Source organism: Triticum urartu, chromosome 6 (assembly GCF_003073215.2).
Source record: "Triticum urartu cultivar G1812 chromosome 6, Tu2.1, whole genome shotgun sequence".
Lineage (NCBI taxonomy): Eukaryota > Viridiplantae > Streptophyta > Magnoliopsida > Poales > Poaceae > Triticum > Triticum urartu.
The window spans coordinates 48,416,420-48,442,493 of record NC_053027.1 but is presented as its reverse complement, the minus strand read 5'-3'; the positions used below and the strand labels follow the sequence as shown (position 1 = coordinate 48,442,493).

At 45.8% G+C, this 26,074-nt stretch overlaps 2 protein-coding genes and 1 pseudogene across 3 annotated transcripts; 1 reads left to right on the top strand and 2 right to left on the bottom strand.

Annotated features, from left to right (window-relative positions):
* The first annotated feature begins 8,520 nt into the window (after positions 1-8,520).
* On the top strand, positions 8,521-12,011 carry LOC125515620 (coleoptile phototropism protein 1). Of its 2 annotated transcripts, none has more exons than XM_048681131.1 (5): positions 8,521-8,811; positions 8,904-9,065; positions 9,159-9,228; positions 9,545-10,178; positions 10,497-12,011. In XM_048681131.1, the coding sequence occupies exons 2-5, from the start codon at positions 8,947-8,949 to the stop codon at positions 11,867-11,869; spliced, it is 2,196 nt and encodes a 731-aa protein (XP_048537088.1). In that variant the 5' UTR covers positions 8,521-8,811; positions 8,904-8,946; the 3' UTR covers positions 11,870-12,011. The 2 variants fall into 2 exon arrangements, with proteins under 2 accessions (XP_048537088.1, XP_048537087.1); XM_048681130.1 differs by having other exon boundaries at positions 8,529-8,815.
* Positions 12,012-14,428: 2,417 nt separating this feature from the next.
* On the bottom strand, positions 14,429-15,834 carry LOC125516536 (annotated as a pseudogene).
* A 5,448-nt stretch (positions 15,835-21,282) lies between these two features.
* Positions 21,283-22,024, bottom strand: LOC125513534 (protein RESPONSE TO LOW SULFUR 1-like). The gene has a single exon (XM_048678663.1). It carries the CDS (start codon positions 21,901-21,903, stop codon positions 21,577-21,579), a length of 327 nt encoding a protein of 108 aa, XP_048534620.1. The 5' UTR covers positions 21,904-22,024; the 3' UTR covers positions 21,283-21,576.
* Between the last annotated feature and the right edge of the window lie 4,050 nt (positions 22,025-26,074).

The following is a 26,074-nucleotide window of genomic DNA, read 5'->3' as shown; positions in this document are numbered from 1 at the left end:
TCTTGCGCTCAGTATTTTTTATATATTCTGAAAATAGCTTCCGTAAAGTTTCAGGACTTTTGGAGTTGTGCAGAATAGGTCTCTAATATTTTCTCCTTTTCCAGCCCTGAATCCCAGCTGCCGGCATTCTCCCTCTTTATGTAAACCTTGTAAAATAAGAGAGAATAGGCATAAGTATTGTGACATAATGTGTAATAACAACCCATAATGCAATAAATATCGATATAAAAGCATGATGCAAAATGGACGTATCAAGGCCGAGGTTAATCTTCCTTTTCGGACGACCAAATCAGTTAAGACAAAAGCAACAAATGACACAATGTACGTGTGGACAACACCACCGCTCCACTGGATCAAATCGAAACCACAAACATGCATGTGGGCTAAAGAACATCATTAACTCTCTTTTGAACTTAGTAATGTGCATGATATGAATAGACAACTGTTTAGAACATTAAAAAATAAAAATGACATTTGTTGCAAAATATGCAGCAAAACTATACTAAAATCACTGCAGTGCATCGTCATAAGGTTTGAAGGCATGAAAGGGATGTACTTACATTGATAAGCATTGACTTTATTCATCATTTTTGAACGAGTAGATGTAGATATGATAATTTGAAGCACATGGAGGATAAGGAAGCTAAGATATACAATAATGCTACATAATCAATTAACCATCAATGTAATCATAAGGATCCATGACCACGTGTACTAAAAGGAGCAATGCAGTGTGCAACATAGCTACGAGATTCATTGAGTCCCTTGAGAATGATTATTTTTCTTCAACTAGTTTTTCTGCAAAACAGATCAATAAGGCACATGCAGAAATATGGGGAGGTTTAAATTATGATGTGATCTTATAAACAATACACAGTGTACGCACTTGAGTATAATGCCCATGGGGTCATCGCGGTGGAAGGAAGGTGGTCAAAATAGAAGATTGATCCTAGATGTAAATTGAGGAAGGCTTTTTACTCTACATTCCAGTGGCATAATCTTCGGATTACTCCAGCATCATCTTAGAGCATATACAGGCCCGACCCATAGCTCGGGCAAACGGGGCGCTCGCCCTGGGCCCTGATACGTCTCCAACGTATCTATAATTTTTGATTGTTCCATGCTATTATATTATCTGTTTTGGATGTTTAATGGACTTTAATATGCACTTTTATATTATTTTTGGGACTAACCTATTAACCGGAGGCCCAGTGCCAGTTGCTGTTTTTTTGCCTATTTCAGTGTTTCGCAGAAAAGGAATATCAAACGGAATGAAACCTTCGCGAGGATCTCTTTTCTAACAAACGCAATCTAGGAGACTTGGAGTGGAGGTCAAGGAAGCAACGAGGTGGCCACGAGGTAGGGCGGCGCGCCCCCCACCCTCGTGGGCCCCTCGTAGCTCCACCGACCTACTTCCTTCGCCTATATATACTCTTATACCCTGAAAACATCCAAGGGAGCCACGAAACCACTTTTCCACCGCCGCAACCTTCTGTACCCGTGAGATCCCATCTGGGGACCTTTTCTGGCGATCTGCCGGAGGGGGATTCGATCACGGAGGGCTTCTACATCAACACCATAGCCTCTCCGATGATGTGTGAGTAGTTTACCACAGACCTTCGGGTCCATAGTTATTATCTAGATGGCTTATTGGCATCTTGGCCACAAGAATCATCAAAAGGGGATATTTCAAAAGAATCCAAGGGATCATAACACTCATCATAGCAATCATCCTTCGGTAAGCACGAAGGGGAATTAAACAATGTATGAGTTGAAGAGTTACTCTCATTAGAAGGTGGGCACGGGTGATCAATCCGCTCTTCCTTCTTTTGTTCTTCGCTCTCTTCCTCATCTTTTTCATCCAATGAGCTCACAGTTTCATCAATTTCTTCTTCCATGGACTCCTGTAAAATATTAGTCTCTTCTTGGACAGCGGAGACTTTCTTAATAAGCGCATTAATTTCGTAATTGTATTCATAATTCTCATAACAATATTTCAGGATAGCTAAATTTTTAGATCTATAAACAGCATCATCAAAATCTTCAAACTCTTTACACATAGATTCAATTTCATAAGCACCCATAAAAGCAACAAATTCTTCTATTTGTTCCACATCATAGTAATCATATATACCATTAGCATAAGAAGCTAAGGTTTTATTATCATTGAATTTGCATGAAAAGGGAAGGTGTGGAGCCTTCGTCCTAGAGCAACAAGTATAATCATAACTCACGCATAATTGCCAAGTATACCACTTCAATATATGAATTTGATCCCATAATAGTTTCCCTTTTTGTGTCAAGCGATAATCGCTAAAGTATTCACGTTGATCCAACGTTACTCCCATTACATAATTAAATGGGGTTTTCTCAGGATTATTAAAGTAGTACATAATATCTTTCACATAACCAGCATCGAGGGTTTTAGGAGGTTCCCCATCTCCATGAGCAGAAAGTACACCTAATTTTTTTGGTATTTCGTGTTCCATATCCATAACTAAAGATAGAGAACAACTAAGAAGAGCAAATAAAAAATACTTAGTGATAAAGCAAACAAGCACACACGAGAATATTCACCCCACGCTATTGCTCCCCGGCAACGGCGCCAGAAAAAGGTCTTGATAACCCACAAGTATAGGGGATCAATTGTAGCTCTTTCGATAAGTAAGAGTGTCGAACCCAACGAGGAGCTAAAGGCAGAACAAATATTCCCTCAAGTTCTATCGACCACCGATACAACTCTACGCACGCTTGATGTTCGCTTTACCTAGAACAAGTGTGAAACTAGAAGTGCTTTGTAGGTGTTGTTGGATAGGTATGCAAGATAATAAAGAGCAAGTAAATAAAAAGTAGGGGCTGTTTAGATAAAGACACAACTAAGTTAGGTTTAGTAGAGAGTTTGTTGTTACGAGAAAGTTATTTGTCCCTAGGCAATCGATAACTAGACCGGTAATCATTATTACAATTTTATATGAGGGAGAGGCATAAGCTAACATACTTTCTCTACTTGGATCATATGCACTTATGATTGGAACTCTAGCAATCATCCGCAACTACTAAAGATTCATTAAGGTAAAACCCAACCATAGCATTAAAGCATCAAGTCCCCTTTATCCCATACGCAAACAACCTACTTACTCGGGTCTGTGCTTCTGTCACTCACGCCACCCACCATAAGCAAATCATGAACATATTGCAAACCCTACAGCGGGGATCCCTCACGCTTGCGCGACACGGAGAGCACCATAGGACAGCACCGATAATAAAACATGCAACTCAAACCAATCTTAATCATCAAATAGCCATTAGGACAAAACGGATCTACTCAAACATCATAGGATAGCCATACATCACAGGGAAATAATATATAGCGTCAAGCACCATGTTTAAGTAGAGATTACAGCGGGTAAGAGAGAGGTTACACCGCTGCATAGAGGGGGGAAGAGTTGGTGGTGAAGGCGGTGAAATTGTTGGTGAAGATGACGGTGATGATGATGGCCCCCGATGGCACTCCGGCGCCACCGGAAGCAAGGGGGAGAGTGCCCCCCTTCTTCTTCTTCTTCTTCCTTGACCTCATCCCTAGATGGGAGAAGGGTTTCCCCTCTGGTCCTTGGCCTCCATGGCGTGGGAGGGGCGAGAGCCCCTCCGAGATTGGATCTGTCTCTCTGTCTCTCTCTGTTTCCGCGTTCTGTTCTGCTGCCCTTTCACCGTTTCTTTTATATCCGGAGATCCATAACTCCGATTGGAACGAAACCTTCGCCATGATTTTTTTTCCGAAAATTAGCTTTCTTGCGGTCGAAGAAGGGCGTCAACCGCCTTACAGGTGGGTCACGAGGGTCAGGGGCGCGCCCTAGGGGGGGCGCCCCCCTACCTCATGCCCACCTCGGACACTGGTTCGCGTTGATTTTTCCTCCAGATTTTCCAAATATTCCGAAAAGTATCTCCGTCCGTTTTTATCCCGTTTGGACTCCGTTTGATATGGATATTCTGCGAAACCAAAAACATGCAACAGACAGGAACTGGCACTAGGCACTGGATCAATATGTTAGTCCCAAAAATAGTATAAAAAGTTGCCAAAAGTATATGAAAGTTGTAGAATATTGGCATGGAACAATCAAAAATTATAGATACGACGGAGACGTATCACGCCACCTCCTACTTAGATTGGATTGAGTCGAGGATGACCACTTGCTCCGCCTCAAATTGTGCCGCCGCCTCCGTGGCTTGGGTGTGTTAACCCCACCTCCGTGTCCTCCATGCAAATCCGTTGGGCTCAACCTCCATGCCTAATGCCTCCTATGCCTCCTCCTCCTCCACAATGTAAGCGACACGATGTGGCGGACATGTCTAGGCTTCCTCATATCCGCCACACATATGGGCTAAATATGACGGTTGTCGAACAACTCGGACGTTCCGACTGGCTTTGAGGGGTCGTGTTGGATGGCCATTTTGTGAGCACCCCTATCCGGAAATGGGATTTTTGATTGTAGATGCTCTTAGCCATAGACTTAGGTAGTCTCTTCGGTCTTTTATTACTTTGTAGGATTACCATATCAGAGCATCTACAGCCGGCCTCCTCAAATCCTCCTTGAACTCGGACGCGTCTGGCCAGTGACCGGACATGAGAGATAAAGAAAAAAGTGATCCAACCGGACCCCTCACCCTATATGTCCAGGATATTGGCAAACCCTGATATTGAGACCAAATGTAGGGGGGATACGAGAGCTCGCGGACGCGCCCGGTTAGTTGCAACATACGATGCGGCCCATCTCAAACCATCTTTTTTCTTTCTTTATTATTTCTTTTCTTTCTTTCTCTTCATCTTCACTTAATAACATCAATCACATGCAAGTTCCCGAACATATAAGGGGGATAACGAGGAGCATGACGGCATGCATGAATGGCGCTGTTTGGTTTCACGAGTTAGAGTTAGTTTGGGTTTAGTTTAGACTCAACTAACCCAAAAATATTCAAACAGGAGGGTTGGTTTGGGTTAGATGCATCTAACTCATCCAAAAAATCTAACCCACCCAAGAGGTGCTTATTTGGGTTAGTTCTCCTTGGGACCATTAAAATAACTTTTTCTCTCGCTCTTCCCGCAGCAGATCCCTCCCCACTTCCTCGGAGCTTCTCATCCTCTCCCTCCCTCCCTCTCGCACCGTCCGTGAAGGCGTCTCGCCGTATCCGCTGGTAAGCAGCACCGCCCTATCCTCCCGTTCCAACCCCCTCGTCTCCCCGCGGCCCGTCCGCCGGCCGGTAAGCAGTCGCGGCTCCTTGCGCGGACCGTCCCCGTCGGCCTCGGCCAGCGCGACTCCTTGCGCAGGGACGACGGATTCGGTCAGCGGGCTGCGCGAGAGGTCAGCGCGGCTCCTTGCCGGGCGCGTCCCCGTTTGCCTCGGCTAAGCCTCGCTCCGCCAAATCCGGCAGAAAATAGAGTTCAAAGTAGCCAAATGATTGAGAAAGAGTATTTATTGTTAATCTAACCCTGCCATCCAAACACCTATTTGATTAGAATTAGTTTAGGGTTGGTTCAGAATTAGAATCTAACTCTAACCTATAACTGAGTTAAAGTATCCAAACAGAACCAGTAAATAGGGGTTCTGAGTGTGTCCTTGGACTTGGAGTGCCCAAGAAAATAAAAAGACTGTCCCTTGAAAGTGTATAATTTAAGACGATGGACCACCGCCAAAAAAAAGGATGTTGCTGCTGTGCAAGCCCGGCCTTCTCCGGAGCCGACGAGAACAAACAACGTCGCTATAGTCATGTGACAGTGTGGCATGGACGTACATATGGGCGCACGAGCGGCAGCGCGATGAGCTACGTCGTCGCCCCTTGTTGACGACGGCGACCGGTATGGCACATTCCGGCACCAAGGGGGCACACGATTTCCCCGTGAAAACGAAGGACGCTACATTGCAATCGCTCGTAGGTTCGTCCTTCTCCTTTACCACCCAGATGCACTGCATCATAAAATTCAGTCGTCAGGAAACCAACAGTTGACATCAATCAATCAGCAGCGCTGCCGCTGAGAGCTACGTAGGCGAATACTCTCTCCATCCGAAAAAAATTGTCCCTCAAATAAATATATTTTGCATCAAATAAGTGTTAGATACATCCATTTAAAGGACTGCTTTTGTTTAAACTGTGAAAGAAAGTACAATAATATGACATAAGCAGGCCATAAGAAATAGAATATTATATCTTTACTTTTTTTAAAACAAATATCTTTGCTCAGTTGAAGAAAAGAGAAAAGAAGAAAGAAAAAAAGCGGGCTCTTAGTTAATAGTCAGCTGCAACACGAGATCTAAAACGCTTTATGAGATTTGTAAGAGAGACCAACTACTAATAAAGTAGTAGTACATATTTATAATATACTATTGTACATACCGACTATGCGGTTGACTCTACTAAATGACATGACAACTCCTTATAGCCAACTGTTAGCTACTCCCTCCATTTCACAATGTAGTGTTTCCTCTATCCACGTGCTTCAACTTTGACCGTAAATTTAACTATTAAGACCGATTGCGGCGGGAGCAAAAATTATATCAATGAATTCGTATTCGAAAGAAGTTTTTAATTATATAATTTTTTCTCCCGCCGCAGTTGGTCTCATTGGTTAAATTTATAGTCAAAGTTGAACCTCGAGAAGCGCGGGCGCATTATATTTTGAAATGGAGGGAGTATATTATTAACAATGCTATGAGAAAGCAGATGATTGGCGCTACTGCCGACAGCTAAAGGGACGCTTGTGGAGCGTGGCCCATGCTCGAACAGGGCCAAATTAAGACACACTCCTGCACATGAAGAGAGAGATGGTACACCCCATTAATTACTACTCCTGTTACTGTTATACTGTTATACTGTTATAGTTGCTCTTAACTTTATCTCATTCGAATATATGTAGACTCATTTTAACGTATTTGTTTATCTATATTTTAATACGTATGTGCTCCCTCCGTCTCATATCAAGTGTTCTCAAACAGATGTACACGGGATGGAGAAAGTGAGTTATACTCCCTTCGATTCAAAGTAAGTGTCGCGGTTTTGAAATAAGCTTAGTTCATCCTTAATTCGAAACATCCTATATTTGTGAACCAAGGGCGTACAATTTCTTAGGGTGCCTCCATTGAAAAGGTTACACGAAGAGACTACTATGCACAAGGTTTCTTTGATGGAGCGCTGCTTCATCCATACATTGATGATGACGGATCTTGACGGCGTGGCACAGTGCAGATTTGAAGTTCGATGTGGGAGGATGGACTCGCGCAGGAGGACGACGTTGTCTGGCGTCGTGGTGGCGTCGATGGCAGAGAGACCTAGCACGGTAGATGCAACAGTACAGCTCTGAAGATGGACTCGTGGCAGGTGGCTGCGGCGGCCTCATACCCGGCAGGTGTCCTGGTCGAGGAGTGCGCCGGACTGGTAGGTGCCCCATACCAGGCAGGCGTCCTGGTTGGGACATTAGGTCTTAGATGTTTAGGTTTGGCTGCGATGTCTGTTTGGTATTAGGCCCACGCTATCAGCGCCCCTTCATCAATTGGATAAGTGTAGCGAGAGTTGTTGCTTAGATGGTGGCTTAGTCTTGCTGTTGTATGACTTTGTAAGGTCTTGTGAGAATAGGTCGTATGCATCGCCCAGATGCAGAGGCCGGGGGTCATCCTCCTTTTCTAAAAAAAATTACAGTGAGCTTGAAAAGCTTTTTCGGCGGGATGATGGTGGAGGGAGAACGGGAGAGGTCGACTGGGCACATCCACAGCTTGGGGGTAATTTGGTGTTTTGACTCTTTTGCAAAAGTTTAGTCAAATCTGATCCTAGTTCAAAAACAATTCAAGATCTGATCCTTTTCCTATTACCAGGGTGGATGGTGATAGGTTATATTAGCCTACCGTCGAGGCCTTTGGTAGTAAGGGTGCACGCCCTACCATAAATAATTTCGAAGTATCACACACAGTGCACCCACCTACCATCGGACACCTCGGTGGTAGGGGTGCACAGGCTACTGCCAGCCTGTTTGGCGGTAGGGCTGCATTGCGCTGATGTGGATAAGTCGCCTACCGTCGCGGGCCTCGGCAGTGCGGGTGCACAGGCTACCGCCAACCTATTTGACGATAGGACTGCATTGGGCTGACGTGGATAAGTTTCCTACCGCCAGAGGCCTTGACGGTAGGGGTGCACAGGCTACTGGCAGCCTGTTTGGCGGTAGGGCTGTATTGCGCTAATATGAATACGTTGCCTATCGCCAGGGGCCTCGGCGATAGGTGTGCACAGGCTACCGCTAATCTGTTTGGTAGTAGGGCTGTATTGCGCTGGCGTGGATAAGTTGCCTACCGTCAGGGGTCTCGGCGGTACGCTGGTATACCCTACTATCATTGACCCCGGCGGTAGGAAAATGATCAGATCTTGAATTTTTTTTTCTGAACCAAGGTCAGGTCTGACTAAACTTTTGCAAAAGGGTGAAAACACCAAACTTGGCCGCAGATTGGAAGTACAAGTACAAGGCTAGCTAAGATAGCCAGGTCCCTGGGGATGCAGCTAGCTAGGTGCAAGCAAACAAACACTCCATGTGGTCTCTCGATCTCACCCCATAAACCCAATCCATCGGGGCCAATCTTCGATACTCTTCTTCTCCTATCACGACCTTGCTGCCAACCTTCAGTCCACAAGACCACAACTTCACGCATCGTTCCACTCCCACACTCTAGCCTCCCTCCTCCTCCTCCTTCTTCTTCTTCTTCTTCTTCTTCTTCTTCTGGTGGAATCCAGCTGCAGCGGCAAGGCCAGATCGGACAGGAGAATTTCTAACTAGTCGTACGTATGTCCAGTAACTTTCACTACATATTTATTACAGATACATGCATGTATGCACATTTACACGTTCATTGTTGTTGCATGCTCCGCAGAAGCGAAGCCCCGCGCAAGTAGAGGAGAGGAGGCCGGGGAAGCATGTGGGAGTCGGAGAGCGACGCCGGCGAGCGCGGGCTCGTCCCCGTCCTCGGAGCCGGCGGCTCCGACCGGCACGACGGGCTCAAGACCGACGGCTTCGTTCGCAGAGATCACTCCTGGTATGCGGTTGTGGAACCAGGCATGCATGGAGATTTCCTTGTGTGCACTTCAGCTGATGGTCGTATGTTCTTTCTCCCCTGCAATTTGAGCAGGTATGTCAACAGCGATATCCCCAGCGATTTGCTCGTCAGAGTCGGGGACGTGAGCTTCCATCTTCACAAGGTACTCTCCAGGTTTTTCTTCCCCTTCTTCCAACAGAGAGAACCATCCACAACTCCGTAGTAGTGGTACGTACTTACTAGACTACAAGTGTACCCGGCCCGCAGCTCAATCATTAGACATTCTTCTACTTGTGCTCACGCAGTGCCACAAGTAGAAGCTGCATAGTTTCTCAAATCTGCTCTTGCGCTGCAGCTAGCAAGACAACATTTTTTGGCGCGCGTACTTGTAATTTACACACAAGTTGATTCAGCTCAACAGTAGCACAATCGACGTATAATTTGTTGATTAATCACACGGCGTTGCGCTTGCGGAGCAGTACCCCATGATCTCCCGGAGCGGCAAGATGGGCCGCGTCATCTACGAGTCGGCCACGGCGGCGGCGCTGGACCCGGACACGGCCGTGGCCGAGCTGGACGACCTCCCGGGCGGCGCGGACTCGTTCGAGCTGGCCGCCAGGTTCTGCTACGGCATGGCGGTGGACCTGACGGCGTCCAACATCTCCGGGCTGCGCTGCGCCGCCGAGTACCTGGAGATGACGGAGGACCTGGAGGAGGGCAACCTCATCTTCAAGACGGAGGCCTTCCTCAGCTACGTGGTGCTCTCCTCCTGGCGCGACTCCATCGTCGTCCTCAAGAGCTGCGAGGGCCTCTCGCCCTGGGCCGAGAACCTGCAGATCGTGCGCCGCTGCAGCGAGTCCATCGCCTGGAAGGCCTGCACCAACCCCAGGGGCGTCCGCTGGGCCTACACCGGCGCCGCCAGCGGCAGGCCGCCCCGGAGCGGCGCCGCGAGCCCCCGCTGGAACAACGCCGGTGGTGCCGCCGGCGGCGGCTCCAAGGAGTCCAGCCCCGGCCGCGGGCAGCCCGTGCCGCCCGCCGACTGGTGGTTCGAGGACGTGTCCGTTCTCCGGATCGACCACTTCGTGCGCGTCGTCACCGCCATCAAGGTCAAAGGTAACAAATTTATTACTTAGATTTGATTCAAGATTTTTACTACTACCTCCGTCCCGGTTAAGTCATTCGCGTAGTTCTAGGTCGATAATTTAACTATCTAAATATGTATTATATGTGACAAAAAATATATATTTAGAAACTACATCCGCGTGGAAATCGCGTGGAAATCTAGTGATATACTTTTCATGACATATAACACATATTTAATTCCTCAAATCGATGACCTAGAACTACGCGAATAACTTATACACCGGACGGAGGGAGTAATTGGGAACAGATTTATCTTTGAGTTCTGAACTATATTGTGCCGGCGGGCAGGTATGCGGTTCGACCTCATCGGCGCGGCGATCACCCACTACGCGTCGAAATGGCTGCCGGGGCTCACCAAGGACGTCGTCCCCCACGCCGGCGGCGGCGTCGACGAGCAGTGGGCGCAGGTCTCCGCGGCCGGCGGGCTCCACATGATCATCGCCGGCCCGGGCGGCAAGGACGACGTGGCCACCAGCGCGCCGGCGCGCGAGCAGCGCATGGTGGTGGAGAGCCTCATCAGCATCACCCCGCCGCAGCGGGACAGCGTCTCCTGCGGCTTCCTCCTCCGCCTGCTCCGCCTCGCCATCATGCTCAAGGCCGCCCCGGCCCTCGTCACGGAGCTGGAGAAGCGGGTGGGCATGCAGCTCGAGCAGGCGGCGCTGCCCGACCTCCTCATCCCCTCCGTCGGCCGCGCCGACACCGCCTACGACGTCGACCTCGTGCAGCGGCTCGTCGAGCACTTCCTGGTGCAGGAGCAGACGGAGCAGGTGTCGTCGTACAGCCCGGGCCGCGGGGAGGCGCACGCGCAGCCGGAGAGGGAGTACTACGGCTCCGCCGCGGGCGCGAGGATGCCCCCGGCCAACGCGGCGGCGGCGTCGTCATCGTCGGGGCTGGGGCTGAACGCCAAGGCGCGCGTGGCCCGGCTGCTGGACAGCTACCTCTCGGAGGTGTCCCGCGACCGCAACCTCTCCCTGACCAAGTTCCAGGTGCTGGCGGAGTCGCTCCCGGAGTCGGCGCGCGCCTGCGACGACGGGCTGTACCGCGCCGTGGACTCGTACCTGAAGGCGCACCCGGCGCTGACGGAGCACGAGCGGAAGCGGCTGTGCCGGGTGATGGACTGCCAGAAGCTGTCGTTCGACGCGTGCATGCACGCGGCGCAGAACGAGCGGCTGCCGCTGCGGGTGGTGGTGCAGGTGCTCTTCTCGGAGCAGGTGAAGATCAGCAACGCGCTGGCGGGGTCGTCGGCGCTCAAGGCGGCGCCGGACGGGGCGGCGCCGACGCGGCGGCAGCTGCTGGACGCCACGCCGCAGTCGTTCCAGGAGGGCTGGGCGGCGGCCAAGAAGGACATCAACACGCTCAAGTTCGAGCTGGAGAGCATGAAGGCCAAGTACCTGGAGCTGCAGCACGACATGGACGCGCTGCAGAAGCAGGTGACGCAGTCGCCGGCGGGCGAGCACGGCGGCAAAGTCGGCGGAGGCGGCGGCAAGGCGCAGCAGCAGCAGGGGCCATCGGCGTGGAGCAACGGGTGGAAGAAGCTGGGGAGGCTGGCCAAGATGACGGGCGCCGAGGCGGCGGGGCCCGGCGGCGGGCACGGGCACGCGGCGGCGCAGGGGGAGGCGGCCAGGAAGGCGCAGAGGAGGTGGAGGAACTCCATCTCGTGATGGATCAATCATGCTTGATTAATTACTTTAGGAGAAGCGAGATGTTGTCGATGGAGTTTTGCTTGTGATTTCCATTTGTGCAGACTGCGTGTTGGCTTGGCGCTTTCATTTGCTTGTGTGCGGTTGCAGTTGCAGTTTGTTTGAATGTTTTGAATCTGGCGGGAATCTGTTGTAGCTTTACCCTAGACATGGCTGCTAGTCTTCTACTAGTAGCTTCAAAGTGAAAGGGCCTGACTCTCATACCATCTACAACCATTTGAACCGCGTGGTTCCAACGTATTTTGCCATCCAACATGGGTCTGGCTGACCGGTCCAGACGCATTTTTTCTGCAAACCCGAGACAAACTGCAGGGGGCTTTGCGAGGGTCTGGACGTACTGCTGCCACGACCGCGTCTAACAATCGTGGCCCGTTGAAAAATACCTCCCGCCTCTACCCCGCTTTCTATCTAACACACGTGTCACTTCCCGCGCTGTATTCGTGCCAGCCCAGAGCATGCACCGGCCGGCATTGATGCCGAGCGATGTGACCGGACGGGACTTGAATGTATTTCGGTCGTTTATGTAACTTATGACCGAACTTGAATGAATTTCATCCAGTATGATTAAATTTCATCCATCCTATTGCAACCCGGCTTGAATTGTATGCTCCTGCATCCGTGTCCACAGACTGGTCCCACCCCCTGTCCGCGGACAGATGCGGAAGCCGATTTGCGGGTCAATGTTGGAGATGCCCTAATAAGATCGACCGCTAACAAACGGTGGGGATGAATCTCGAAGAAGAAAAAAAAGGTATTATGAGTTGTGTACCTTTGTTGGACATGGGGTTTTTGAACCCGAGCGCACATTCTCTCTAATAAACAGTAAAATAAATCAAATAATTCTGAACTTTTTTTAATGATAAACATTGATGAATGTTTCAACTTCATGTTAAACTTTGTGATGAAATAACATTTGTGTAGGCCTAGGCCTCAAAAAAAAATCGATGCTCCAAAAAAAGCTATTGTTGAAAGCACTTTGTTTGTTTTTGGTCGAGACCTCCCCGAATGTCATTTCATCACGAAAAATTGTAAGCAGTCAAAACATCTGGCAATGTCTGTAAAAAAAATCAGAATTCCTAATTTTATTTACTATTTATTCAAATTGGGATAAAAAAAAGAGCTCTTTCAGCCTTTGTTCCTCTCTCCACGGAGGGATGGAGATCCATCCATGCGTGCTCGCATCCATGGATGGCATGGGCACGTCCAAGAAATCATGGGGCCGTAGGAGAGGTCGCTGCAGTGTCGCTGAGCTGGATTACATGGCCCCGTCCTTCATCTCCCTTATCTGGCCACGATGTGACAAGCACTGTGCCTGCCTTGCCTAGTACGTACACTGTACACATCTCTCCGTCTAACCCTACAGGGCGAGTGATGGCGATTTCAAACTCATTGCTCCTGCCCTGCGACTACTAAGTCCCATCTCCAGATCTCCTGCTTGTTGGTACCACTTGCCTGTTTTGTAAACACAACTGTTCACTGGACATGTTTGTAGTCATTTCTTTTCTATGCAGTGATAGACAAAATAGTTTGTAAAAACGTCTTATATTGTGGGACGAAGGTGATGTTACATTGTTCGAAATAAAGGGTGTATCTAGTGATGAAAGCTATCACATGAATGAAATTTGTAGTCATCTACCCATGTGTCACTTGTCTAGTGACGCGGATTCTCCCTGCCATTCATCTTCTATATTTAAATAGCTAGACCCCACTAACTATTTCTTTCAACATGCAAGCATGCCACATCGTCGTATGACATGCATGAGAAAAGGCCCACCCTCACTACCATAGTCTCTCAACATGCAAGCATGCTACTTCATCATGACATGCATGAAAAAAGATCCATCTCAATATAGAATTTTCATTCTATTATGGTACATATATTTAAAAAATATTTAACAACTATATAGTAATCAAACACAATAAATTATATGTATTTTTAGTTTTAGCCTTTTATATTATTACTTCAAATATTCATGTTTCATACAATGAATCACATTGAAATATGTTGTAAAATATTCCCGCAATAACGTACGGCGTATCATCTAGTTCTACTAGGGCGTGTTTGGTTACATTGCCGATTCAGCCTGGCCCGGCGAGCCTGGCTCTATTGAGCCGGTTTGAGGGGATGCAGGCCAAAAAAACCCAGATGCACATAGTTTGGTTGACTGCATGCCCCTAGTTGCATGAGACAACCATTTTGACCCAGCGTTTGGTTGCCCGCATTGCATTAGGTGCACATATGACATGGTGTTTGGTTGCAACCTGCATAAGGTGTTGTCACCACTTCTAACTAGTGGTGACCTTACCACACACAATCTGAACATAGTGCCAGCTAGTTAAACAAATGACAGTTCATCCTAACTACAATCAAATGACAGATCAAATTATTAAGAGCCATTGGCTAAATAGGGGATAGTTCATCGGTGTTGCTGCTTCATCTTCCTCTTCTGCTTCTGTTGTTGCTGCTTCTTCTTCCTCTTCTTCTGTGCTTCTGCTGTTGCTGTTTCTTCTTCCTCTTCTTCAAATCCTGCACTGACCTTTGTTAAGCCACATTGCCTCTGCCCACTCCAACCTTTTGTTCTTTCAAGCGTCATTGTCAAATGCCTCCACACCATGTCCAGAGCTAACAACATCATCAGGCTCGACCTCTTCCTCCTCAGACACGTGTTCATCAAAGCCCCACTGGAGAATCCAGTTATGCAGAATGCAACAAGTAAGAACTAGCTTAACCTGAGTGGAGTATGGGTGGAATGGCTTCTGATCCAGGATCTTAAACCTATTCTTCAAAGCTCCAAATGCCCTCTCAACAGTTACTCTAAGGCCGGAGTGTCTGAGATTAAACAGCTCCTGTGCAGTCCTAGGAAAGTTCCTACCAGAGAACTCGTTGAGATGGTACCTTGTTTTCCTGAAGGGTGGAAGAATACCCGGCCGACATGCATAGCCAGCATCTCCAAGGTAGAACTTGCCGTCGGGGATGTTGATCCCATCAGGTCGACTCATGCTGTCAGTGAGAATGTTTGCATCATGCGCTGACCCCTCCCAGCCAGCCAGCACATATGTGAACTTCAGATCAAAGTCAACAGCAACAAGCACATTCTGGCTTGTGTAGTGCTTTCTCCCCCTGTATGATGCAGAATGTGACCTAGGAACTCTGGCAGTGACATGAGTACCATCTATTGCCCTAATGCAATCCTGAAAATGACATCACTAGCCTGTGTTAGTGCTGAACTTGAACAATACAAGCATATCAAGCCATGAAAAGTGTATATTGTCAATGCTCACCTTGAAGTATGGATACCATCTTGGGCTTCTACGAATCTTGGGTGGAGTCTGGCCAGATGGTCTCTTGATCATTTCTCCTCTAAGCTCCCCAACAGCAAAAAGCACCTGCTTGAAGTACCTAGAGATGGTCTCCATTGATCTCCTGAACGTGTTGTGAATGACCCTGAACCTCTGGTTATGGCCAACAACATGGAGGAACATGGCCACTTGCTCTTCGACACTGGTGTTGATGCTATCTTGTAACAGGCCCCTGCTCCTGAAGGTCTCGACAAGCCTGGCAAATGGTGCTCTTTTCATTCTAAGCATCGACAGAGCCTCGACGTCATTGCAGTTGTAGATGTAGTTCAGATTTTGGATCCTCTCCTGTTCCCGGGGAAACAATGGACCATAGCGGATCAACGGACTCCCAGCACGACGAACAGCTCTCTGGTGCATGAACATGACCCATGCCTGAATCACACTAATCAGTGCTGCTGCCTGGATTATCAGCCTCATCCGTGCGTCCATAACCTAGTCGATATCGACGGTTCGTTCAGTGGGAAATCGATCCTACACCTAGCTTAAAGGCCTAACCACTGAGCTAACAAAGGGGGAGGGGGTGTTGCTTACCGGCATCGGAGACGAGGACGACGTAGGGGGAGCCATGGCAGAGAGTAGGTCGACCAGACGGTGGCCAACAGGGGGAGCACCAGATCCGCCGCAAACGTCGCCGCCTCTTCCGTCGTCGCCACCACCGCCGCCTATAGCGCAGATCTGAAATCGCAGCCGCCGCCGGTGGTGAGGCAGTAGCGAAGAAAGGGGGCAGTGGCTATGGGTGAGCGAGTGAAAGGGGGGTGAGGCTAATTTGGCGCCGGGACGACGCGCCAGATTTCCATCTCCCGCCATCCCCCCTCGCCCGCGCCTCGCTCCCGCCCATGCGACCTCGCGCCGCACTCAGCCTGGCTTGCGAGAAACTGCCGATCCGAGGGTTTCCAGCGAGCCAGGCTCTGGGCTGCTTTGAGAAGCATGCGATGCAGGCCCAACAGGAAAACCAGGTAACCAAACAAGCCTCTCCCTTCCCGCGTGGGCCTGGTTGAGCTCGGTGCGGGCAACCAAACACGCCCCTAGGAGTTGGGACGCACCTCTGGGCACTTTATGTGCGAGGCGTGCTCTACATGTGTTGTGGCTAAGGTTTGGTTCAGTTGACAACGCAGGTTCCAGCAATTGTTGCTGCTACTATGACATTTTACAATTATGTTTGCTTCCATCATTTTTTTTCAATCTCCCCTTTGTTCGTTGATACCATCATCAGATTATGTGCCAATAATTCTAGAACGATATAAGAAGTATGCTGTTCTTGTAGGTGCGTGCATCAACATTAGAGGCAAGTGGTCCTCACATGGATGTGATTATATGAATTGACTTGATACTGCCAATGCTCTAGGCTGGTGAGGCTTGGTTGATGTGTGCCTGTTTTGATTTGCAAACTTATGCAAACGTGATGCTTTTATTACATGGAAGGTGAAGCTTTTTTTTATTCTTTATGATCCAATTGATAATTTCGGTGTACAAATTCGTCATTTTTATATTGCAAAAAAATGCAAAAGTTGCTATCTGTTAGTCCAAGATGAAGAGGAAAAATAATCCTCTCCTCCCTCCGAAGTGGGCTAAATACCCGGGCTTCCTTTCCGTGTAGATTATCATTAGCTTGATTCGTATTTAGCGTTTCCGGTGACAAAACTTTGTTACCGGCAACTGGCGTACACCCTGGAGGGGGTGTTTGTTTATGGGACTTTTTGATGCAGGGACTAAAAAAAGTCCCTCTTAAAAACTTTTTAACTAAACGGGAGGGACTACTAGGGACTAAAAGTTGCGTTTTGGGACTAAATGAAGAAAACTTTCAAGGAGAGTCTTTTTTGAGACTTTTTCAACAATGCTCCTTCATACATCCATTGGCCCGCCACCTCATGATGTTGTTTGGTTGTTATTTTTCTATATACTAGGGGTAATATGGTCATTTAATAACCTCTAGAGAGGGACTAGGGACTTTTTAGTCCCTACAAACAAATAGGGAGGGACTTTTTAGGGACTAGAGACTTTTTAGTTGGGACTAGAAAAAGTCCTAGGACTTATGAACCAAACAGAGCCTGATTCCTTCTGGCTAGCGAACTGAGCCGGCCCAAAACAAATTCTTCCAACATCGGTTTTAGATTCCCTTCTAGTTTTTTGGGTTGGGATCTTGTGGTTTTCGTGTTTCACCAGTTTTTGTTCTGTTTCTAATGTTTTTCTTTTTTTCCCTTTTTTTAAAATAAATCAGGAATTCAGAAAAAGGTCCATGAATTTTAAAGAAGTTTGTGAATTCAAAAAGTCCATGAATTCAAAAAAATCTCTAAAATTTAGGAAAAGTCCATGAATTTGAAAAAAGTTCACGCGCTTTGAAGAAAAATCATAAAATTGGAAAAGAGTCAGGAATTCAAAATTGTTCATGAATTTGAAAAATTTCACAAATTGGAAAAAAAAAGTTTGCCAATCTTAAAAAACTATGAATTAATAAGGAAAGGAAAAAAGGAAAACAGAAAAGATAATAGATAAACCAAAAAACATCAGAAGGAATCGAGGATGTGTGCTAGCTACTGGTAATGAAGTAATTGGCGCCTGAAGTGCTAAATAGGAATCAGGTTGGTTACGAGGTCCCTCCATCTCCAAATGCTATGCCTCGCTTATAGCGCGACTAGCATCCATCTCGCTTGAACCTTTCCTACAGCGCGCCCGCGTATGGGCTGGCCCGAAAGCGTGTTACTCGTTTGTCTCAAAAAAAAACTCGCTGATGTGTGTTTTTTTTTAAAATCGCTGATGTGTTTGTTTGCTTTTTTGTTTTCTTATGTTTTTTCTTTGGTATTCTTATTTCTTCTCTGATTTTCTTAGGAAAGCACTAACCTTCAGCCGGCGGATGCAAGCACAACATTCGCCGCCTGTGTAGCCGTTGGATTGATTTTGATTGAGCACTCGCACTCGCGACAAGTCCTATGCGTTTAGTTTTTTTTTTGCAACAAGCGTCTTGTTTCAGAATCTTTCCGCAATAGAGATCTTGTTTCGGAAAGAAAAAAAGTGTTTGGCAGTGAAGTTTTTTTTGGTAACGGGGTTTAGTTTCAGAAAGTTTCTGCAACAAAGGTCTTGTTTCAGAAAGAAGAAAAATGGTTCGACGACGAATATATTTCTCTTCTGCATCAAGGGTATTGTTTCAGAAACATAGTCCCGGTTGCAGAAAGCGCAGAATGAGCGCCACGTGTTAGAGCGTACGAGGTCAATCATTGCAACACGACGCATGTTTCAGAAACATAGCTTCGGTTGCAAAAATTGTCAGAGGAGTGCCCGGCGTGAGACTTCGTCGTTGTCGTGCTAGAGTAGAGGCAGATGTCCGGGGTGCTGGTTCGTAGGAGGCGTGACGAGTCTGGCGGCCGGTGACGCTCCATGGCCGAGACAGTGGTGCTGTCTCGGTGGACCTTTGCAGCAAGGTCCTTGTTGCAAAGCCATGAGCGCAACAAGCAAGCTGTTGCGAAGGTGCCCAATTGGCTGGGACGGTAGATTGGATGGCTGCTTCGGGTGGCATCCAACGGTTACCGAGGTGGCTGATCTTATCGTTTTATCACCCGGCGGACGCGTAGCATTGCCCATTTTCTTAGGTTTTCTTTTTTTGTCATTATACTTTGCTTTTTTGTTTTTTCTTTCATTTCTATTTGTTTCTTTCATGGTTTTCATTTGTCTTTCTTTTCTTTCTCATTTCCTTAAGTTTTTCTATGTTTTCAACAGTTTTCTTTTGTTTTTTCATGTTTATTTATCGTGTTTTATGGTTTCTTTTTACACTTGTTTGGTTTTTTTTATTTTCTTTCTTATTAGGTTTCCATTGTTTCTTTTTCGGTTCTTATTGATTTTTTTCACTTTTCTTTGTTTCTTTTTATTTCTGTTACATCAACAACATTTTTAATACATGTTTATTATTTTTTAAATACAAGTCTAATATTTTTTAATACATGGTCAACCTTTTTCTATGCGCATTTTAAACTTTTTCAAATTACTGAATAACTTTTTTAACTGCTCGATTATCATTTTTCAAATACAAGATCAATATTTTTAATACATAGTCAACATCTTTTCTATACACATTGTAAAGATTTTTCAAATGTTTGATGAACATTTATTGAAATACATGGTCAACATTATTTTCTATACACAAAATTAACATTTTTCAATTGCTTGATTAACATTTATTGAATACATTTCTCTTTTTAGTAGATCTATTTGTTCAAAATGTTTTATCAATTAAACATGCCTCCAAATCTCAAACTATTTTCATCGTTGGATTCCTCCCGTCGAGATCTTCAAAAGAAAATCTCATATTGATAGGTTTTGACAATTTTTTCATGAAAAAAAGATAAAAAACCGTGCCTCTCGCGGAAGGAAAAAATAAAAAACATGTTTTTTTTCAGTTTCTGAGAGGCACGGCCATGCATCTCACTGAAGCAAAACTGTACCTCTCACAAAATGGAAAAAAAGGAAACATGTTTTTTCGTTTCTGAGAGGCACAGTCGTGACTCTTGTGGAAGCAAAACCGTACTTCTCATGGAAAAAAGAAAAGAATACGTGTTTTTTTTGTTTACAAGTTGCACGTCCGTGCATCTCACGGAAGCAAAAACATGCCTTTCACAGAAGAAAAAGAAAAAGAAAACACATTTTTTTTTCGTTAAGAGAGGTATGGCCGCGCCTCTCGCGAAGCAAAACCGTTCTTCTCTTGAAAGGAAAAAAAGAGAAAACGTATTTTTTTTCATTTCAAGAGGCAAGCCCGTACCTCTCACGGAAGAAAAAAATATTTTTTTTTCGTTTTCGAGAGGCACGGTCGTGCCTCTCACGGAAGCAAAACCGCGCCTCTCGCGGAAAAAAATAGAAAACATGTTTTTTTTTCAGTTTCTAAGAGGCATGACCATGCATCTCACTGAAGCAAAAATGTACCTCTCACAGAAAGGAAAAAAGGAAACATGTTTTTCGTTTCTGAGAGGCACGGTCGTGACTCTCGCGGAAGCAAAATCGTTCTTTCCATGGAAAAAAAGAAAATAATACGTGTTTTTTTTGTTTACAAGTTGCACGGCCGTGCATCTCACGGAAGCAAAAACATGACTCTCACGAAAGAAAAAAAAGGAAGAAAACACATTTTTTCGTTAAGAGAGGTACGGCCGTGCCTCTCGCGAAGCAGAACCGTTCTTCTCTTGGAAGGAAAAAAAAGAGAAAACGTATTTTTTCCATTTTTAAGAAGCAAGCCCATGACTCTCACGGAAGAAAAAAATATATTTTTTTTGTTTTTTAGAGGCACAGTCGTGCCTCTCACGAAAGCAAAACCGTGTTTCTCATTGAATGGAAAAAGAAAATATTTGTTTCGTTTCTAAGAGGCACGGCCGTGCGCTCATGCCTCTAACGAAAGCAAATAAAAAAATTGGTCTAAAAGCAAAGAAAAACCGATAAAAACCAAAAGGCCGGAAAAATGTCTAAAAAACCGAAAACGCGTACGGAAAAAATAGAAAATTAATAACCAAAGAGAACGCGACGTGGCAAGTGACCGTTGAGAAGCTCCCGAAAGAGGGTGCTCATCAATCAATTGCTCCCTGGAATATGGTTTTCATGATCGATAAATGGACTTGCATGAGAAGCCGAGAGGGAAATTAGATCTTAACCCACTTTTCTTTTAGATATTTTGCCCCTAAGACTGAGGGATGGGGCCAGGACCACCCGCCATAGAAACAATTGGGGCAAATCATCCCGGGAGCACAGAACCGGAGCGAGGAGCGGAAGTTTGGCGAGCTGCATAGTTTTTTTTTTTGCGAGTGGCGAGCTGCATAGTTAACGACACCCAAACACCTAACATGCAGGTTGATTTTTCACTTGTAGCAGAAATAAATAAAAATGATACATATAAAACTAAACAGTTTTGCTAAAATACATCTAAATGTGCCGTAAGTATTGCACATCTAAGTTTTATGTCATTGATCTTATGCGGAGATTCGTATGGAAAATTTCTTTTGGGTTCTTTTTTTCTTTACGTATTTGATTCTGTCACTTAAATGTGCAATAACTAAATTATATTTAATACATCTATTTCTTCGACAAATATTTCTGGAGGAAGGAATATATACTTCCGCCCTGCTATTCAAATTGTAGTCCTACAAGTTAGAAACACTGCCATCTTTTTACTCGGACATCTTGCTAGGAATCTATACTCGGACAAGAAAATACTAATTAACCTCGTTTTACATTTGTCTAGAAATCTATACTGCCGCCGCACCGCGTGTGTCGAGAGCGCGACACGTCTCTTCGTCGATCGTCAAAGAATCACCGACGAGCTCGGCCTCGGCGCTCCGCTATCTGCTGCGTGCGGCGGCGAGCTCCCGCGCGAGCTCCTGGACGTGGCCCTGGTAGGCGCGCGCGAGCTCGAGGGCCTCGCACTCGGCCTCGCCCAGCTGCGCGCACAGCCGCTCCTCGGCCTCCTCCGCGGCCTCGGCGCGCAGCCGCGCGGCCTCCAGCTCCGCCCGCAGCAGCGCCACCTCCCGCTCCAGCTCGGCGTTGCGGCGCCGCAGCAGCAGCGCCTCCTTCTCCGCCTCGCCCTCCGCCGGCGCCGCCCCGGCCTTCCTGCCGCTCTTCCAGCCCGAGGCCGGCGAGGCGGCGGCAATGGAGATGGACGGCGCCATGGATGGAATGAGATCGAAGAATGGGGAGCTCGAGACGCCGAGAAAGATCGAATCGAATCGAGTCGAGTGGCTGCTATGATTAGCTGGAGGTCCTGGGATTGCTTTGATGGGGTGACGAATGGGGTCTCATGGTTCATTTATGGGCGGGGCTGAGGGCCGGGAAGGCGTCCGGGTTCGGTGTATCTGGACGTGCGGACGGGAAGCGGCGACGGGTACGTCAGCGGTGGCCGGTGGTGATTCTGGCTCGTCCAAGATATCGACGAAATGGGTTGAGCCGTTGAGGTGACGGCTGTGGTCGACGCGGGCCAGACTCGGCGACTCGTTGGGTTCCCTTGGTCGAAAGAAGAGGCGAATAGAGCGAAAGTGCTACGGTGAGCTCGAGCTCCCAAGTTAACAGTAAATTCCAGAAAAAAAAATACTACAGTATTCGCTCCGTTTTCAAAAAAAAATCACGAGTATGTGTATCTTATATTATAGAAGAAAAAACGGGGAAGAACAACTCCGTGGTTTCGTAGGAGAAATGGATATATATATCACTAAAAATACGTCTATGTACATCCATTTCCGCAGCAAGTGATTCGGGACAGAGGGAATAGTACTTTTCCCGTCCTGAATTATTTGTTTTATAATTTGTCTAGATACAAAACATTGACAACTAATTTGAGACGGAGGTAATAGAAGATTTCTTTTTTTTTTGAGATCAGAGGTAATAGAGGTAATAGAAGATTTCAAAAATACATCTAACTTTTTTTAGGAAGCATTGAAGTTTTTGTACATGCATGCAATTTTTTGCGTTGAAATCAATTTGTGGAGGTGTAGCCGGATTTCGAACTTTCGCATGAGATAGGGGAGGGACCTCGCCTGCACCTCCAGAGAGAGAGAGAGAGAGAGAGAGACGAAGGGAAGAGAACAGGGGCGGAGCTTGGTTAGGGCCAAACTGAGCCATGGTCGTCCCAGTATTTTGCACTTCTTCTTTTACCTACGGTTTGGAGCCTAGCCAAGCACATCACCTGCAGTTCTCTCCTTTGGGCTGGCTCGCCCAGGTTTTCCTTTGAAGCTCCGCCACTGGGAGAAACTGAACCTTAGGTCCGACGGTAAGGAAGAACCTCCACGCCGCTGTCGTAGCCCGCCGCCATTTCACCACCCATGTAGTCAAGGACGCCGACCAAAACCTCCCACGAACGCTGCTTTTCGAAGGCTCTGTCGTCTCCCCCAGATTCTGATGTCCTCCACGAAATCGAGCAACAAAGACCACACCACCATCGTACTTGGTAGGTGGGCTATCAAACTGTTCATTCTTCATGGAACTATCATAGAAGATAAAAAGGCGAGCCATGAGGACTAGTTGCTCGATAGAGTCGGAGGATGAACCTGGTAGACTTTTTATTTTTCACGATATTATTATGATTATTTTTTGCATTTATTTAATTTTCTATTTTTTGTTCTATTAATATATACATTGATTTTAGTATTTACATTATATTTTATTTTTGGGTAAATACATGAGTACCCCCTGCGTTAGAAAATGAGTGTCGCTCAAACAGGTGTATCTAGCACCGAAATACATCTAGATACATCCGTTTGAGCGACACTTACTTCCGGACTAGGAAGCATTTGTTTATCAGATGCACAAACAGGTTTTGAAAAAGATATTTTAATTCAAAACATAAACATCTCTTTAAGGGCTTCATTGGTTCAAAGTAATTGCATGGGATTTTAAGATGCATCCTAAGGAAATTTTTCTACATTCACAGTTTTAGGATCCTTAGGAAAAAAAAAACTAAGTGTTACTTTGCACTCTGTTTTGAAGGAAAGTTTCCATCTACTCAAAACTCTTGGTGCAACTTTTTTTCCTGTGACATCACATACTAGTTGATCCAAATGTCCGTGATTTAGAAATCTTATAGAATTCAAGAGGACATGCTACTTGAATTTTATTTTATTTCGTATTCTTGTGTTTTGAGAATTTTATGAACTACTCCCTCCGTTCACAAATATATGATATTTTTAATATTTTAATATGAACTACGTATTGACTGAAATGAGTGAACAAACACACTAAAACGTGTCTATATACATTTCGTCCAGGGAAAAATCTAGAACATCTTACATTTGTGAATGGAGGGAGTATACACTGATTACTATATTTACTACTCCCTTCGTAAATAAATATAAAATCATTTAGATTACTATATATCTCTTTACAGAGGGAGTAATAATCAAAGAGGCCTTTACAGATTTATATTTTTTGAGGATTTTTAAAAAATTATACTCCCTCCGTCCTAAAATTCTTGTCTTATATTTGTCTAAATACGGATATATTTAGTTGCTTTTTAGTGTTAGATACATCCATATCTGAGTTTGTACTACCTTTACAAATCTATAGTACTCCCTTCATCCCAAAATAAGTGACTCGAGTTTGTAAAAATATAAATGGAGTACAAAGTTAGTGTAAACTCGAGAAATAAGTGACTCGAGTTTGTAAAAATATAAATGGAGTACAAAGTTAGTATAAACTCGAGTCACTTACTTTGGGACGGAGGGAGTATTTGTTTCAGGGAACTTTACAAATTTATATTTTTTTGAGAAATTTCTTTTTACAATTTTTTTAAGAAATCTCGCCACTTTATTGAATGATAGCAATGTTCATAGGTACACAACTTTGGTCATGGGGAACTCCCAACCAAACATGCCGACCTACTCCTAAATTACAAGCGAACTTGGCGAGATTATGAGATTCAAAATTATGATTTCTACGCTCAAACACAAAAGCAACCGAATTGAAAAAGCCTCTCCGAAGTGTTATTTCATGTACTATAGCCGCATGTGGACCGTTTGTTCCTTCGTTTTATATCTTGAATCACTCCTTTGCAATCTGAAGCAATCATCATTCTTGTCGACTGAAGATCCTCTGCAAGAGCTAGAGCTTCCCTGCACGCGAATGTTTCCAAGATCATGGGGTCAATAATTCCGCGATAAACAACCGCTGATGAGCCCAAATAAACTTCCGTGTGATCTCGGCACACTGCTGCCACTGCCCCGCCACGTCTATGACGTCCCATGGCTCCATCCACATTAATCTTCACAACACCTAGCGGTGACGCACGCCAACTCCTGTTACCTCCTTGCTGTACTGTCTGCACTCGTCGCTCGATCGGCTTCACCAGTTGCTGCAGCTCATCATTAAGGTACTAGGTGACAAATGAGGAAGTTTGCATTGGAGATTGAAAAATGCCTTCATGTATCGCCTTCCTCCTGACATACCAAACCGCCCACAGCATCACAATCATATTGGTAAAAGGACTGTTGGTCAAGGTCTTCGTGCATCCTAAAGAGCCAGTTCTTGGCGCTGGGGTCTTCAATCTCCGCCATGCACTAGTAGAAAAAGGGGCTTTTGTCCCGGTTGGTAAGGCCCTTTAGTCCCGGTTCAATCCAGAACCGGGACTAAAGGGCACGGCCACGTGGAGCTCCACCTTTAGTCCCAGCTGGTAACACCAACCGGGACTAAAGGAAATTTTTTGATTTTTTTTGAATTTTTGAATTATTTTAACATCTAGTGTGTAACTACCACCCCTCATCACTGCTCAATTTATCCTCTAATCACCCCTCATCATTCCAAATCATCTAACTTCCCGAACGTTCACCCATCCTCCCACTCCCCCAGCCTGAGCACGATTAACTTCCGGGTTCTATTCTCTCTCGTTTCCAAGTCTACACTTGTTGTTTTCCTGACAATAGTAAGATGTCAATCCTATTAACCTTCATGAATTTTGCTTGAGCATGAAGTGACACATTTCACTGTTTGAGTTTGAAACTATTGTTTTAAAAAACAATAATTATTTAGTAACACTAATATTTCTTGAATAATTAGTTTGACCATTGTTTGACCACAGTTTGACCAGATTTGACCAAAATTCAAAATAACTGAAATAATTATTTAGTAACACTAATATTCTAGAATAATTAGTTTGACCATTGTTTGACGACAGTTTGACCACTGTTTGACCAGATTTGACTAGTAATTTTTTCGATTTTTTCCACTCTAGATCTTAAAAGCCCCGTAACTTTTTTTCTGTTACGTTTTTGAGGATTTTGAAAATGTTTAACGGGGTTCACCCCGTTAAATTCGGATGTAACTTTTCGAGTAGATGATTTTTCATATAAAAAACTT

Coding starts and splice junctions, on each gene's coding strand:
- LOC125515620 (XM_048681131.1), top strand. CDS start 8,947: ATGTGGGAGTCGGAGAGCGACGCCGGCGAGCGCGGGCTCGTCCCCGTC. Junction 9,229..9,544: donor TGAGCTTCCATCTTCACAAG/GTACTCTCCAGG, acceptor CTTGCGGAGCAG/TACCCCATGATCTCCCGGAG. Junction 10,179..10,496: donor CACCGCCATCAAGGTCAAAG/GTAACAAATTTA, acceptor GCCGGCGGGCAG/GTATGCGGTTCGACCTCATC.
- LOC125513534 (XM_048678663.1), bottom strand. CDS start 21,903: ATGGCGCCGTCCATCTCCATTGCCGCCGCCTCGCCGGCCTCGGGCTGG.